The sequence below is a fragment of the Rattus norvegicus genome, chromosome 8, assembly GCF_021556685.1.
Source record: "Rattus norvegicus strain SHRSP/BbbUtx chromosome 8, alternate assembly SHRSP_T2T, whole genome shotgun sequence".
NCBI lineage: Eukaryota > Metazoa > Chordata > Mammalia > Rodentia > Muridae > Rattus > Rattus norvegicus.
The window spans coordinates 130119070-130132855 of record NC_141541.1 but is presented as its reverse complement, the minus strand read 5'-3'; the positions used below and the strand labels follow the sequence as shown (position 1 = coordinate 130132855).

At 41.7% G+C, this 13786-nt stretch overlaps 1 protein-coding gene across 9 annotated transcripts in view; it reads right to left on the bottom strand.

Moving 5' to 3' along the window:
- Topaz1 (testis and ovary specific TOPAZ 1) overlaps window positions 1-13786 on the bottom strand; it is a 55083-nt gene that overhangs the window by 579 nt on the left and 40718 nt on the right. For all 9 annotated transcript variants that reach the window (NM_001376913.1, XM_087561580.1, XM_087561584.1 and 6 more), the window contains 7 exon segments: window positions 1867-2050; window positions 3569-3772; window positions 5191-5355; window positions 5982-6147; window positions 10532-10632; window positions 11452-11626; window positions 12680-12746. In NM_001376913.1, coding sequence (NP_001363842.1) covers window positions 1867-2050; window positions 3569-3772; window positions 5191-5355; window positions 5982-6147; window positions 10532-10632; window positions 11452-11626; window positions 12680-12746 — 1062 coding nt within the window.

Below are 13786 nucleotides of genomic sequence, written 5' to 3'. Positions count from 1 at the left end.
TTCTCTTGGTATCAGTTGTTTCTAGTTTCAAGCAGGTATTTAATATGCAGCTAACATTGAGTAACAAACTGTAGAGCTGTATGGTTTTCTTTGGTCCTGATGGGTACTTTATTAAGTGTTATAATTTTCTTTGAGCTCCATCTGTCACCAACTGTGATTGTGTTTACTGGATGAAACTCTTAATTTACGGTAGCTTTTCATGTGGAGAAAGGAAATAGTTAAAAGTATTTACAATGAGACTGTTTCATGCTCTTGGTACCTTGCCTGTCAGAGAACATCAAGCTCTGAGAATGGTTCTACTTAAATTAAAACCAGTGTAGGCCACTTGGTAACCTAAATGAAGCTCCTGCTTCAACGTTGGAATGAGTATCCATTAGACGAGGAACTTCAGAGCCTGATGGACTGACAAACTGCGTGGCTGGCATATTCCCAATGTCTACAAACGGATAACCTATAGATAGAGGTTAGTTACCTAAGGCAGGGCTTAGCACACCAGCAAGACACAACATATTGGCCTTCATAACATTAAAGATGTAGATATGTCACTAGTTATGGACTAAGGCTGCAACCACCTCACACTCAGCAGTGAATGGAAAGGCTGAGACTGTGGGGACAGGGTGCAAGAAGGAAATAAAATTCTTCTAATAAAACCTCATGTCACACAGTGCATGGTGTCAGTCAGTCCATCCTTTACTGAAGGGTTAGCTGTAAGAACAAAGGCTAGTCCTCTTGCTAAACTGGGGCTGTGCCACATGACTCCAAAGCAAACTGAAGACAGCAGACCCAGCATTCCTGAGTATGGAGTGTTAAGGGAACAGATGTTGAGGGACAATCTGCCACGGGCCGATCGGATTTGGGAACTTTTGTCAGAGACACTGACTATTCCTTGTTCTAATTTCCAAGCATCTTTAAACAGCGAAGAAACTTGGAAGAGAAAGGCAGTTTTTCCTGGAGCAAAAGACAGGCCTCTGACAGCCTTAGGCAGTGTCTTCCTGTAGAGAAATGGAAAGCAGGCTTTGGGTTCTTGAGGCTTGGGCCTGCCTTCCTGTCAAGGAAGTCCCTGTGGGTTATCAGTGAGACTTCCGGGGGATAAGCTGACCATCGGGCTGCTGTTCCACAGCAAGAATGTACCTTGTCTCCCAACATAGGAGTCTTGTGTCTCATGGGCCTGCGGAACACCAGTTTACAGATGGGCAAGATCTCAGACCTTCACAATCTTTCTTGAGGGAAGTCCCAAAATGCACTTGACTTTTCCTAGCCTTTTGTCTCTTGGATCACTCATTCTGGGAGAATCTGGCACTCCAGTAGCTTTTTTTTTATTTTTAAAATGTGTTTTATATAACTTTTACATTTAAAAGTTAAGATGGAAAACTGAAGAATTTCCCAGAGATAAGGGCTGTGTAAGTGTGCACATTGGCACGGCATTTGTGTCAGATTGTGCCATTCTGGATCCATAAGCAATAAGTAAGAGTCATAGCTAATTTTTTTTTAAGATAAAGGCCCTTTAAGGTACCACATTCTTTAACACAAGAAAGCAGATCCATATTTTAAGACAACTATCATTACTAAAGTGTTCACTGGGCTCACTCTTTGTTTTTTTTTTTTTTTTTTGGCAGCAGGAGGGTGGGTGGGGGAATCAAACCCAGGGTTCCCATGAATGAACACACTCTACCACTGAAGTTCACCCCTAGCTCCTTCATTTGTTTGGTTTTAAGCCTGCAGTATGTCCTGTTCTTTCTCAGTTTAAATGTTAGCCACGTTTATAATACACATACAGAGTACCATGAACTATAACATGCTCACACTGCATTACAGCATAGTACAGAGCTGCTTCTGTGTCAGTGCGGCTGGGTTGCATTAACTCACCTTTTCAAAACGATCTGCAGCACCTGGGTGGGAGCTCCTGGGCTCTGAATACTACTAGCGTTAGACACCAGAAATATCTCGATAGCTAAAAGCATTTCAATCTCAGATAAATAAGAAGGAACCAGTAGAAGTTTCCGGTATACGTTTCCCTCTAATGGTGGGTAGCAACCCAGTGAAAGAGCACCTGAAAATCAAACAACAGGTCACACTTCACCAAACTTCAATGGGTAAGACTTAGTGGCAAGGCTTCTGGCTTCTAATTGTCCGCAGCTGGCAGCCACTTACAGGTCAGGGTAGTGTTATACATTGGCAGATTTATTACATTTTCTATGACCATGAGCAGCTTGGTACATTTGAGACTGCTCTTTATGAGAAATCCGAAGTAAGTGCCCATGTTTTTCTGGTTCATAGTATCATAGATGACATAATTTCAGACTAATTAGAGAGCCAGGTATAGTGACACGTGCCTGAGATCTTAGCACTTAGGCTAAAGCAAGAGGACTAAGTTGGAGGAACGAGTTGTGCTACATATAGTGAGATTATTCCAAAACAAGAAGAAAAACTTCCTGACTGGAGCATAACCAGAACAGCTATTTAGGTTTTAATGGGATTTGGTCTATGAAGAACCAATGCTTTTATGGTCACTGTCTACACTGAATTCCAAATACAAAAGATAGACCGTAATGGGAGCGTGCCGCCTCTGTTAACTGCCTCTGTGGCAGTTTGAGTTTACTTAGAGGTGCCGTCAAACCATGTGGCTGTTAGTATTCCTACTCCGCCTGACAAGTGCCGAGCACAAGAACAAGTGTAGCTCTGCTCCCTGTGTGGCTGCCACAGTCACCGGCTCAAGTCCAAACACCTCATGTTTCCAGGGAACAGTTCTGACTTAGCCTAAAACTGCTTGGCAGATTATTAGAAATGATAGCTGATACTCTTAGGATTAACTATCCAGCTGGACATAGACAATATTATATACAGTTTACCAAGATCAAATTAAATCTATGTAGATTTTGTTTAAAATGTTTGGGATTATTTTTTCCTTCAAGAAACTAACCCAGTGTAGGTGATGACGCTAATCTCTGAGACATGATCCAAAGACATTCCACTAACACGTTAATATTTAAACTTAATTATTTTATGTTTATGTGTGTGTACATGCATGAAACATGAGACTGTTAAAAATTAAAACCTAAGGAAGTCTCCAAAAAAATGTATTAAGCACTTAAACTTATTACCTATAATGCAGTCTAATTATTTTCCTATTTCATTGGGAAGAAAAGTTATCACTTGCTAAAAATGATCATAGCTGGGAGTTTGAGAAAACACTTCTAGTTCAGGTGGGTAGCCAGGATGTCTGACACCCAAACATTTAAATTTCAATTCATCCAACCCTTCTACAAAGTGTTTTAAGATATGTCAAACTATTTTAAATTTTGTCCTTTGTGTCATTTGCTTGCCTTTACTAGAATTAACAGCCAAGAAAAAAGATGACACTTTTAAACAAAAGACAAAAACAAAACAAAACAAAACCAAAAAACAGGTTTCAAAAGACAGCAGACATCTGTTAGACCACCGCCTCTGAATATATACCAACCATTATTTTTGCATATGTAAAAATTTAGTTTTAAATATTATAGATGGATCCTGGGTTAGAAAATAATCAAAACCAACATATTCCTCAAAACATTTCAATGGAACTTACTTTTGTAGTGGGCTCTGGCTTTGAGCCACAAACAGCTCCTTCCTAAGGACGTTATCAGTCTCCTGAGGAAGGAAAAGTCAATCGGGATGCTCTTTGCAACCATGAAGTCTGCTACAGAAGATGATATGCCAAGACTGTTACTTTCTATGCAGGCATCCAGGAGTTCATTAAAGAGAAGGCTGGACTGGGACACCCCCATTGCTTCTGAAGTGAAGGAAGCAGTGACACAATGAAAGGAAAGTGGTCAGTGACAGAGACCAATAACCTCCACCTTTCTCCCCACACCCGCCAGCTGCACAGCTCAGAACAGCTCCCTACATCTCCCCACTGCAGACATCAGACTCACTGAAGTATGATCATCTTTCATACTCTCCAAGTAAGAAACAAAACACCTTTAGGCAAAAGCAACACTGTGGGTTCCTCTGTAATGGGGAATGTCAAAAGCTTGACCAAGAGGTTGCACTCACTTCTCTGCATTTGGTCCCTACATATCCCTGAATCTGCAGTCTTGAAAATTTTTCATGGATCTGTTTGTACAGCTCAGACCTCTGCCTTCAGTTTTTCATGACTCGAATATATTTAATTCTAATGTTCACTTAAAAAACACTTGAATGGGTATCACAATAATTAATTTGTAGGGAATTATTTTACTCAGTTAGGTCCATGCCACTGTCAGATCTTAAGTGGTCCAGACCCTATCAGAAAGTTAATTTCTTTACCCTTTACATCTTCTTAAACACTTGCCTAAAACTCTAAACGTATTACATAGCCCCTCACCGTGCTCTACATATAAAGAAGGAAACTCCTTTAGTTTGTCATTCTAGGATGCAGCACAACTCTGTCCACGTCTACACCGGCTTTGCCTCATTATCAACATCACTGTCTGTTAAGGGAAAGTGGAATAGCAGACACTGTGCTAGGGACACTGAGGTAAAAAGCATCATCAGCAGGAAGGCACTTCCTACAACAGCATCTCCATCAATCAATGGAGATGAAGTGGAGAGGAAACAGAGAGACCTGGGGAAGGTCCTACATCACTCTCTGCACTTTTTGTATCATTCTCTGAACTTCTTACAGTTTTTGTGACCAAAGTGTCTGCTCATAGACTCCATCCTCTTATCTTAAAGCTTGAGCTTTAACTTTTAATAGAACTCATTAATTCCAAGACTGCCAAGATGCAGAATAAGTTAAGCTATGAAGTATGCTCATAATGTACAGAGGTGTGGACAGGGAACAAGGATATGCTGACAGGAGCTGCTGACAAATAACCCAGGGAAGCATCTTCAAAAGCATACATTTAGAGTTTATATAGAACATATTTTATAGAAAATTATTTCATTAAAAATACTGAATATAAGGCCTAGGCAGAATAGAGATCTGTCTTATTAACTGGCAGAAGATGAAGGCTGTGCTGGGGAGACAGCTCAGCAGTTAAGAGCAACTGCTGTTCCTGTGGAGGACCTGGGAAACCGACTATGACTTAAAGTCCAGAGGGATTGAATTCCTTCTGGAGCCACCAGGCATGTGTGTGATACACATACATGTATGTAACACTCATTCATACATATAAAGTAAAAATAAATCATTTTTTAAGATTATGAAGGTGACTTTTAAAAACGTACCTTGAGAGTTCTGAAAGCCTGGAAGGTTCCGCAAGACCTCAAATGTCTGTTTGTACAGATTCTTGCCCAGGATCTCATGCGCTATGGCGCAGAGCAAGTTGTGACGATGAAGCACATCCGCTCTGTCGCAAGGCCAAAGCGGTGTGCTGGTTATCCACTCCGATTCTCCCAAAAGAGAAGACAAGCGCACCATGAAAACGACACTTCCCAGGGTGACCACAGTTGGAATAACTATCTCGTTTGAAGGCACTTTTGCCTACACATATCGATACTGGGGCCATGAAGTCACGGCTAAGATTTCCCATAGTAGCCGAACCTGCCTTCTAAAGCTGGATTACCTGAATTTAATTTGGCATGTTATATTTCAATTTGTTAACACATCTAACTACTTTTTTCTGAGACAGTGTTTTTGGCTGTCCAGAGTTTGCTCTGTAGACCAGGCTGGCCTTGAACTCATAGATCCATCTGCATCCCAAGTACTGAGATTAAAGGCATGCTCCACCACTTCCCGGCTTCTAATAATGTTTTAAAAATCAATAGAATAGAACTGTAATAGTTTCAGACTCACAGTTTCTATGACAATTAGGCCTTATCAAGAACAAAGTTCTGTCAACCAAGGCGAAGTTAAAGCCACTTTCTCAATCAGTTTATACCATAGTGACTTTTCCTGTCTATATATTCACTGGTGCTCAAACCAAGCTATCGACTTGAGCTCATGTCAACTGAGGCAATTATATACACAGGGATACAAGAAGATAACAGGTTCTGTGCATGCAGATGTCAGGACTTACCCCTCAGTACCCAAATGGCACCATCTAGGCTCCCACTTTTGATAAAAATCTCTGCTGCAACGTTTACAATTTGACATCTTGGTGCTATTTTTTCAGGTCCTGTAAGTCCTTTTAAACTTGTAAAATGTATTTTTAGCTCATATAGTATATCTAAGACCTTCCTTCCCTGGAATAAAAGTAAAGAACACTAGTATCATTCATCTACAGTATTAGAGACACAAACTCAGTGGTAACATGCAGGAGACAGTTACCAGTCTCAATTGTTATGCTAGACTCACAGCCACGAAACTGCAACAAGACTTTGCTCGAGCATTTACTATTTGGTCACAAAGGTAGAAAGAAGGAAAAGGAGACGAACACTTGACCTTGAGTTACCCATCCCCTCCCTCTCTATCAGCTCTTCTCTCACTGATGTTTATGCATTAAGTGTCTTCCCTGAAGACTGTGGAGCTGGGCATGTGGCTCGTGCCTACATACTCAGCACGTAGGAAGTAGAGGCAAGAAGACTACTAACAGTTTAAGAATAGCGTGGTTTTATAGGAAGGCTCTGTTTCAACAAAACTCAAACAAGCAAAATCAAAACAAAACAAAAATGTCATTGTCTGGGAAAAGGCTTCCGTGGGTTAATATGGAAAACTATCGTGTGTTTTATTCCTTTTATAGTTTACCATCCTGAGATCCAAAAGAGTTGGTGGAAATGGAGATAATTTGTCACCAAATTTGGATGAAATGCTAGTGCAGTGGAGCCAAAATTGTTAGCTGAAAACAGTTATTTTTTTTAACTCAGTAAATGAATTATTTGATAGAGTCTACATGAAGACTGCCTTTGGTTTGGACATAAGGATTTGGGTGTGTATTACTATTTTAAATTAGGGGCCAGCCTACTACCATCTCTGTTAGTAGTTCAACAGTAAATACCTTAATTATAATTAGACCAGGCTGACCTCAAACTCACAGAAACCTGCCTGCCTCTGCCTCCCAAGTGCTGAGATTAAAGGCATGGGCCATCATGCCCAGCCAATAAATACTTTTAGAAAAATATTTCTTTCATTTTAAGTTATTGCTATGTGTACAGGGAGGTAGGTGTCTGAGGAATCCAGGAGGGGGTGTTGGATTCCCTGTAGCTAGAGTTACAGGAAGTTATGAGCTACCTGATTTCAGTGCTGGGAGCTGAACTTGGGTCTTCTGTGAGAGCAGTACCTATTCTTAACCACTGAACGACCTCTTCAGTACCACGACAGTAAGTACTTAGTCTTTGACAGCAACATTTGGTGGCTGAAGTTCTATTGTTTTTAATGAATAACCCTTTAAAAATATAAAAAGTAAAAAAAAGCAGCTGGAGAAGTGGCTTAGTGGTTAAGAGCACTGGCTGGAAAGATGGCTTAGCTGGTACAATGCTTGCCATGCAGCCTGAAGCCACCAGCCTGGATCCCCAGCACCAGGTAAACACTGGGCAGTGTAGCACATGTTTAGAGCCCCAGTGCTGAGGAGGCAGGGACAGGAGGTTCCCTGACGTTTGCTGCCTAGTCAGGCTTGCTGAAAGGGAGAGTTCTAGCTTCACTGAGAAACCCTGCCTCATAAGGTGGAACAATGGCAGAAGAAAACAACCCATGTCTCCACATGTATCAGCATGGGAAAGCACATATGCATGTTACACATGTATAAACACACACACAAGAAATAAATGTCTAAATTAAGGATATGTTAAAAACATTCTGAGCGTGTGGGCTATGTAGAACCAGGTTACAGGCACAATGTGGACTGTGGGTCTTAGTTCACAGACCCTTATTGTTCTGTGCCCCTTTAACCAGATTTTTATTATGATGTGAAAATACTTTTAATCTGAATAAATAAATATATCTTTCAGGTTATAAATTTTAGATTAATTTCAAGAATGTTACCTTATATTCAGAAAGGAATGGGCTTGAATTGGGTCTGATATACATACCTATAATCATAGCATCCAGGAGGCTGAGGCAGAGGGATCTTTGTGAGTTCAAGGCTAGCATGGTTTACATAGTTCTATGACAGTCAGGGGTATTTAGACTCCTGTCCTCAACCAAAAGAAAGCTAAAAAAAATCAGAACACACACACACACACACACACACACACACACACACACACACACACACACCAAACTACCTCCTAGTGATGACACTCAAAATCAACTCTCCAAGCATAATAATTAATTTTGTTAAGATAGAAAAAATTCACCAATGTCTTAATGACCTAAGAAATAACAACTAAATAAATCAGAATAATCTAAAGTTTTAGCTTAATGTGTACACTGTCAAAAAGATTTTTGTTCAACAGTCTCCAGTGTGCAGGCACTCATGCCCAGGAAATGAATGCTATGACTGCCGTCCCCTAGACCCTGCAGCACAGAGGACCCATCCTACACAGTGAGCATTAAATCTGGAAACCTACAGACTCTCTGTTCAGCCAGTTTGGGTGCAAAAATTCTTTTTAATCCATGTATATTGTATATATTCAAGTTAACCTATGCTTAAATGCTAGCACACAGCTGTTCAATTCTGAAATAACCAGAGTTACCAGAACCTAAACTTTAACACTTGATTTAATAGTGATATTTACTCTCACTTTCTGTTGAGTCCATCCTCAGCTCCTCCCTTCACATTGACTTTTCATTCCCTCTATGTGAACTTTATCGAGCCTACAATTCAATTATCATTTGAGGGAAACCCAAAGGCTATAAATACAGTGTAGCTTTGAAGGCTGAGGAAGGACATGGCTCTGATGTAAAGGCTGCGGACCTGAGCCAGGTGCCTACGACTACACTAATGGCAGGAGAAAAAAAGGACAATTTACAAAGAACAATTTTGTAAATTGTTCTCTGACTACCACATGCATGCCGCCATATACATATATGTACGTATGTATGCACACATGTGCACATATACAACTAAATGAAATTAAACAGAACAGTACATCTTGAATCCCCAGAGCACTTGCAGAATGGGCTCTATTAATAGTTAGACATAGACATGTGGCACATGGTCTCTCAGAGTATTCAAGGAGTGATTTCCAAAGAGTCTTGATGATTGTGAACATCTTGGGTTCATCTTAAGGAAGGTATTTTGAGGCTGAGCATGGTTTGTGCATGCCTCTTAACCTAGTACTCAGGAGGCAGAAGCAGGAGTATGAGTTCAAGGCCAGCCTGGTCTATACAGCAAATTCCATGACATCCAGGGCTATATAGAAAGACCCTGTCTAAATAAAGAAATAGACAAGTTAATAAATAAAAAAGGAAAATTTTTTGTGATCCTTCAAGATTATAATGACAATTCAGGAGTTGTCAAATAAATTATAAATTCAAAACTTTCAAATGAAAATATTTTAGCATGGCCTCCAGAATCCAATAGAGCAGTTGGTATCTCATCACCCCCTGTGCACACCCATGTCTCATCACCCCCTGTGCACACCCATGTCTTATCAACCCCTGTGCACACCCGTGTCTCATCACCCCTGTACCCACCTGTGTCTCATCACCCCTGTACCCACCTGTGTCTCATCACCCCTGTGCACACCTGTGTCTCATCACCCCTGTACCCACCTGTGTCTCATCACCCCTGTACCCACCTGTGTCTCATCACCCCCTGTGCACATCTGTGTCTCATCACCCCCTGTGCACACCTGTGTCTCATCACCCCTGTACCCACCTGTGTCTCATCACCCCCTGTGCACACCTGTGTCTCATCACCCCCTGTGCACACCTGTGTCTCATCACCCCTGTACCCACCTGTGTCTCATCACCCCCTGTGCACACCTGTGTCTCATCACCCCCTGTGCACACTTGTGTCTCATCACCCCTGTGACCACCTGTGTCTCATCACCTCTGTGCACACCTGTGTCTCATCACCCCTGTACCCACCTGTGTCTCATCACCCCCTGTGCACACCTGTGTCTCATCACCCCTGTACCCACCTGTGTCTCATCACCCCCTGTGCACACCTGTGTCTCATCACCCCCTGTGCACACCTGTGTCTCATCACCCCTGTACCCACCTGTGTCTCATCACCCCTGTACCCACCTGTGTCTCATCACCCCTGTACCCACCTGTGTCTCATCACCCCTGTGCACACCTGTGTCTCATCACCCCCTGTGCACACCTGTGTCTCATCATCCCTGTACCCACCTGTGTCTCATCACCCCCTGTACACACCTGTGTCTCATCACCCCCTGTGCACACCTGTGTCTCATCACCCCTGTGCGCACACCTGTGTCTCATCACCCGTGACCACCTGTGTCTCATCACCCCCTATGCACACCTGTATCTCATCACCCCCTGTGCACACCTGTGTCTCATCACCCCCTGTGCACACCTGTGTCTCATCACCCCCTTTCCACATCTATTTGGTAGGGAAACAAATGTGAAAACTAAGAACTCATTAAGTAGTCAGGGTTCATGTCTGTCGTGGCTGAAGTGATTCTTAGAAAATTTCTGATTTGAAGGATTACTCCATATTCTCTTCGTGATTTTAAAACTAAGATTCTCTGTACCAAACCAAACTAATATATAATGAAATACCTTAGACCACAGCAACAGTCTGTGGTAGAAGTACACAGCACTTATTCCGATCCTTCCCAACAAAGTCTTATCCACCTCACTGTACTGCGGATCTTTGCTAACTGAAACATAAGCAGACATGGGAAGAAATGGAGACAGTCACTTACAATGACTCAGAATTACTGACACCATGTCACAGACCTAGTGCTGACAGCCTGTCCCTCCAATAAATCCATCCCGAAAGTTAATAGTGCCTTGTTGTTGTTTTGTGCTTTTGAGGCAGGGTCTTTCTACACAGCCCTGGCTGTCTTAGAACTCACTTTGTTCACTAGGCTGGCCTTGAACTCAGAGATTGACTTGCCTCTTCCTCCCAAGTGTTGAGATTAGAGGCATGTGTCCAACAGTTGATTTATTCTCAAAGAATTGTTTAAAATTGAGACTGTATGGGCTGCATATATAGCCTAGGAGAGTCACTCTCTGGCCTTTCACTCACTGATAGAGGTGACACTTCAGAACAACATCTGAAACGCCACGTAGTTGCCTGCTTCTGTAATCCTAGCACTTGGAGGCAGGGGTAGAAAGATTACAAATGTAAGGCCAGGTCAAGCTGCATGGTGACAATATCAGGAGAATGACTTTTTTAAGGCTACACAATATTTTTTGATTTGTAGATAGTAGAAACATCAATGGCATAAAAAATTGGGTGTTCCCATATCATAATAATTAACCTAAATAAAAAGAAAATACATTTATGTTCTACAAAAACTTTGATACTAAAAACAAGTTTCTGTCCTTTAACTGTAACCTAACATAATAAGTCGATGGAAAAGTCCACAGATTTCAGTCTATTTGAAACTTGAAACAGGGTCTTCTGCACCAGGAGAGCTTCACCCTCCAGCTAAGAACCACACAATTCTCAAAACAGAACAGTAACATTTTACCTGTTTCAGCAAATTCACAAAAGGGAACACCTGGCCTTTCTTCTTTATAATCTTCTGTGAGTGTTTCAGCAACACAGGCACAGAATCTCTGGAAATCTGCAAATTCTTCACAGCCCATTTTTATGCTAATGTACAGGTTTCCCAATTTGGTCCAGTCACCCTTTTCTTTACAATTCTGTTAAGATTAGTAAAGATGAAAAAAAAAAAAAAGAAGGAAGAAGAGGAAGAGGGAAAAAGTAAAACTTCTGCCATCTCTGCAAGCACATGCTGGCATACAGGCACATGAAGGAAGGTGCCGTCTGTTAGAGTAAGTGGGAACTGAAAACCTGACAAGCCACACAGCAACACCACTGACCTTGCACTTGAGCCTGTGAACATGTAACTATTCGGCTGCTCAAATACTCCAGGACTTGATGGTTCAGAACTTCATGAGACTCACCATCCCGCCGTCCCCACCATCCCCAGGGCGCATGGGCATCCGGTAGCAATACATTATCACTGCGCTGCTTTTGGAGGGAGCACGCCTTACCACTATTTGGCCATTTATGAATTGGGGCCCACAGAAGAGATTTCAGCAAACAGACCATCTTCTATTTTGAATAACAAACTAAGAGAAGATTTCTGTGGCATATGCAGGTTGTGTCAAGGATCTACCACGTGGAGGCCAAAGGCGGGGCCGCATATCACAGCTTAAGTTACAGGTAGTTGTGAGCTACCTGGCTTGGGCGATAGGAGCTGGATTCAGGTCCTCTGCGGGAGTAGCAAGAGCTCTTAATCACTGAGCCATTTCTCTAGCCACCCCTTCTTTCTTTTCTAAATGCCAGGACAGTGTACTATGGTCCTAGCTCCCATCAGCTCAGTCCACAGCCATCTATCATCAGCCAAGCTTCTGCTCAGCACTGAATCAAGTTTTAAATTGATTTTACTATTATACAAGTTAACTCTGAAATGGAAGTAAGTTTCAGGATTAATTTAAAACAGCAATCCTAGATTTATTGTGTGCTGGGGAACAGGTAGTTGAATTAGAACTCAGGGTGTGCACACTCAGAAAGAGATCTCCACCCATGTTTACCTTTCAAAATATTAATCTTTAAAATGTAACTACCAGACTTTTCTTCCTTAGCATTTTCTCTAACAGCGATGTTTCTAAAGCTATTCCTAGTGGACTGTTCAAACATTTGTTACTGGTTCTCACAGGCCAGCAGTTCCTTTGAAGATAATGTCATACCTCCACTTCACTTAAGGCCGAGTCTAAGTCACACGTCCAGTTCTTTCTCAGCTGCCTCACTTGCAACCTTCAAACAACAGAAGAGTTGGTTACTTGCACTTCATCCCCAAGTCACCAATGTTCTGAGAAAGACTGACGCACAGAGGACACACCCAAAGTTCTTTGCCGTCCGATTCTCTAACCCACATTTGTATGCTTATGCATGTGGGCGTATGTTATATGTGTGCACACCTACGCCACAGCATGCGTGTGGCGGTCAGAGGATGACCTGCAGCAGTCAGGCTGCTCCTTCACCACGTGTTCTGGATACTGAACTCAGATCATCATGTTTGATGAAAAGTGCCTTTAGCTGCTGAGCCACCTTATGGCCCCAGCGTCTGATTTCCTGGCTTCAGCCTTCTAAGTACTGGTATTACAGATATGTGCTACCATGTGAAATGAAATGAATTATTTTTCTATCTACAAAAAAATAGCCTGTAATTGAATTAAACCAATAAACGAACTTAGGGAGAACTGACATGTTTATTTTGTCCCTCAATTCATAAACAGTATGTTTTATTTCTTTCAATATTTCATGGCTTCCAGCACAAATTTGAGAATGTTCTGTAAACTTTTTACCTAGCATTTCATTTTTTGAGCTATTATCAATAGTGCTGTTTTAGATACTGGTTCCTAGGCTCACTGCTGTTGTACAGGAACAGGGCTCATCTGTGGGCTGGTGCTCATTCTGCAACCTTGCTGTACCCATTCATTAGGGTTCTTTGTCACATAGATTTACAATTCATGTCACCTACAAGTACAGGATATTATTTTACTTCCAACTTATACATCTTTTACTTTCATTTTGTATCACGTGGGCCAGAAGGTAAGGGTAAATGGTCTTAATGGAAGTTTGGGTAGTACCTTGCCTTGTTCTCAATTTTGAAGAGAAAACTCCTGTTTTTACTCAAGTATGTCTGTTGGTTTGTTATAGCTTTCTTTACCAAGTTAAAGAATGTGTCTTTCATTCCTAGTATGTCAAGGACTTTCACATTTAAATTCATGAAAAACACTGGTTTATAGCTCTTAAACATGTAAAAGTGTGTTCCGCCTGCACGTATGTGCACA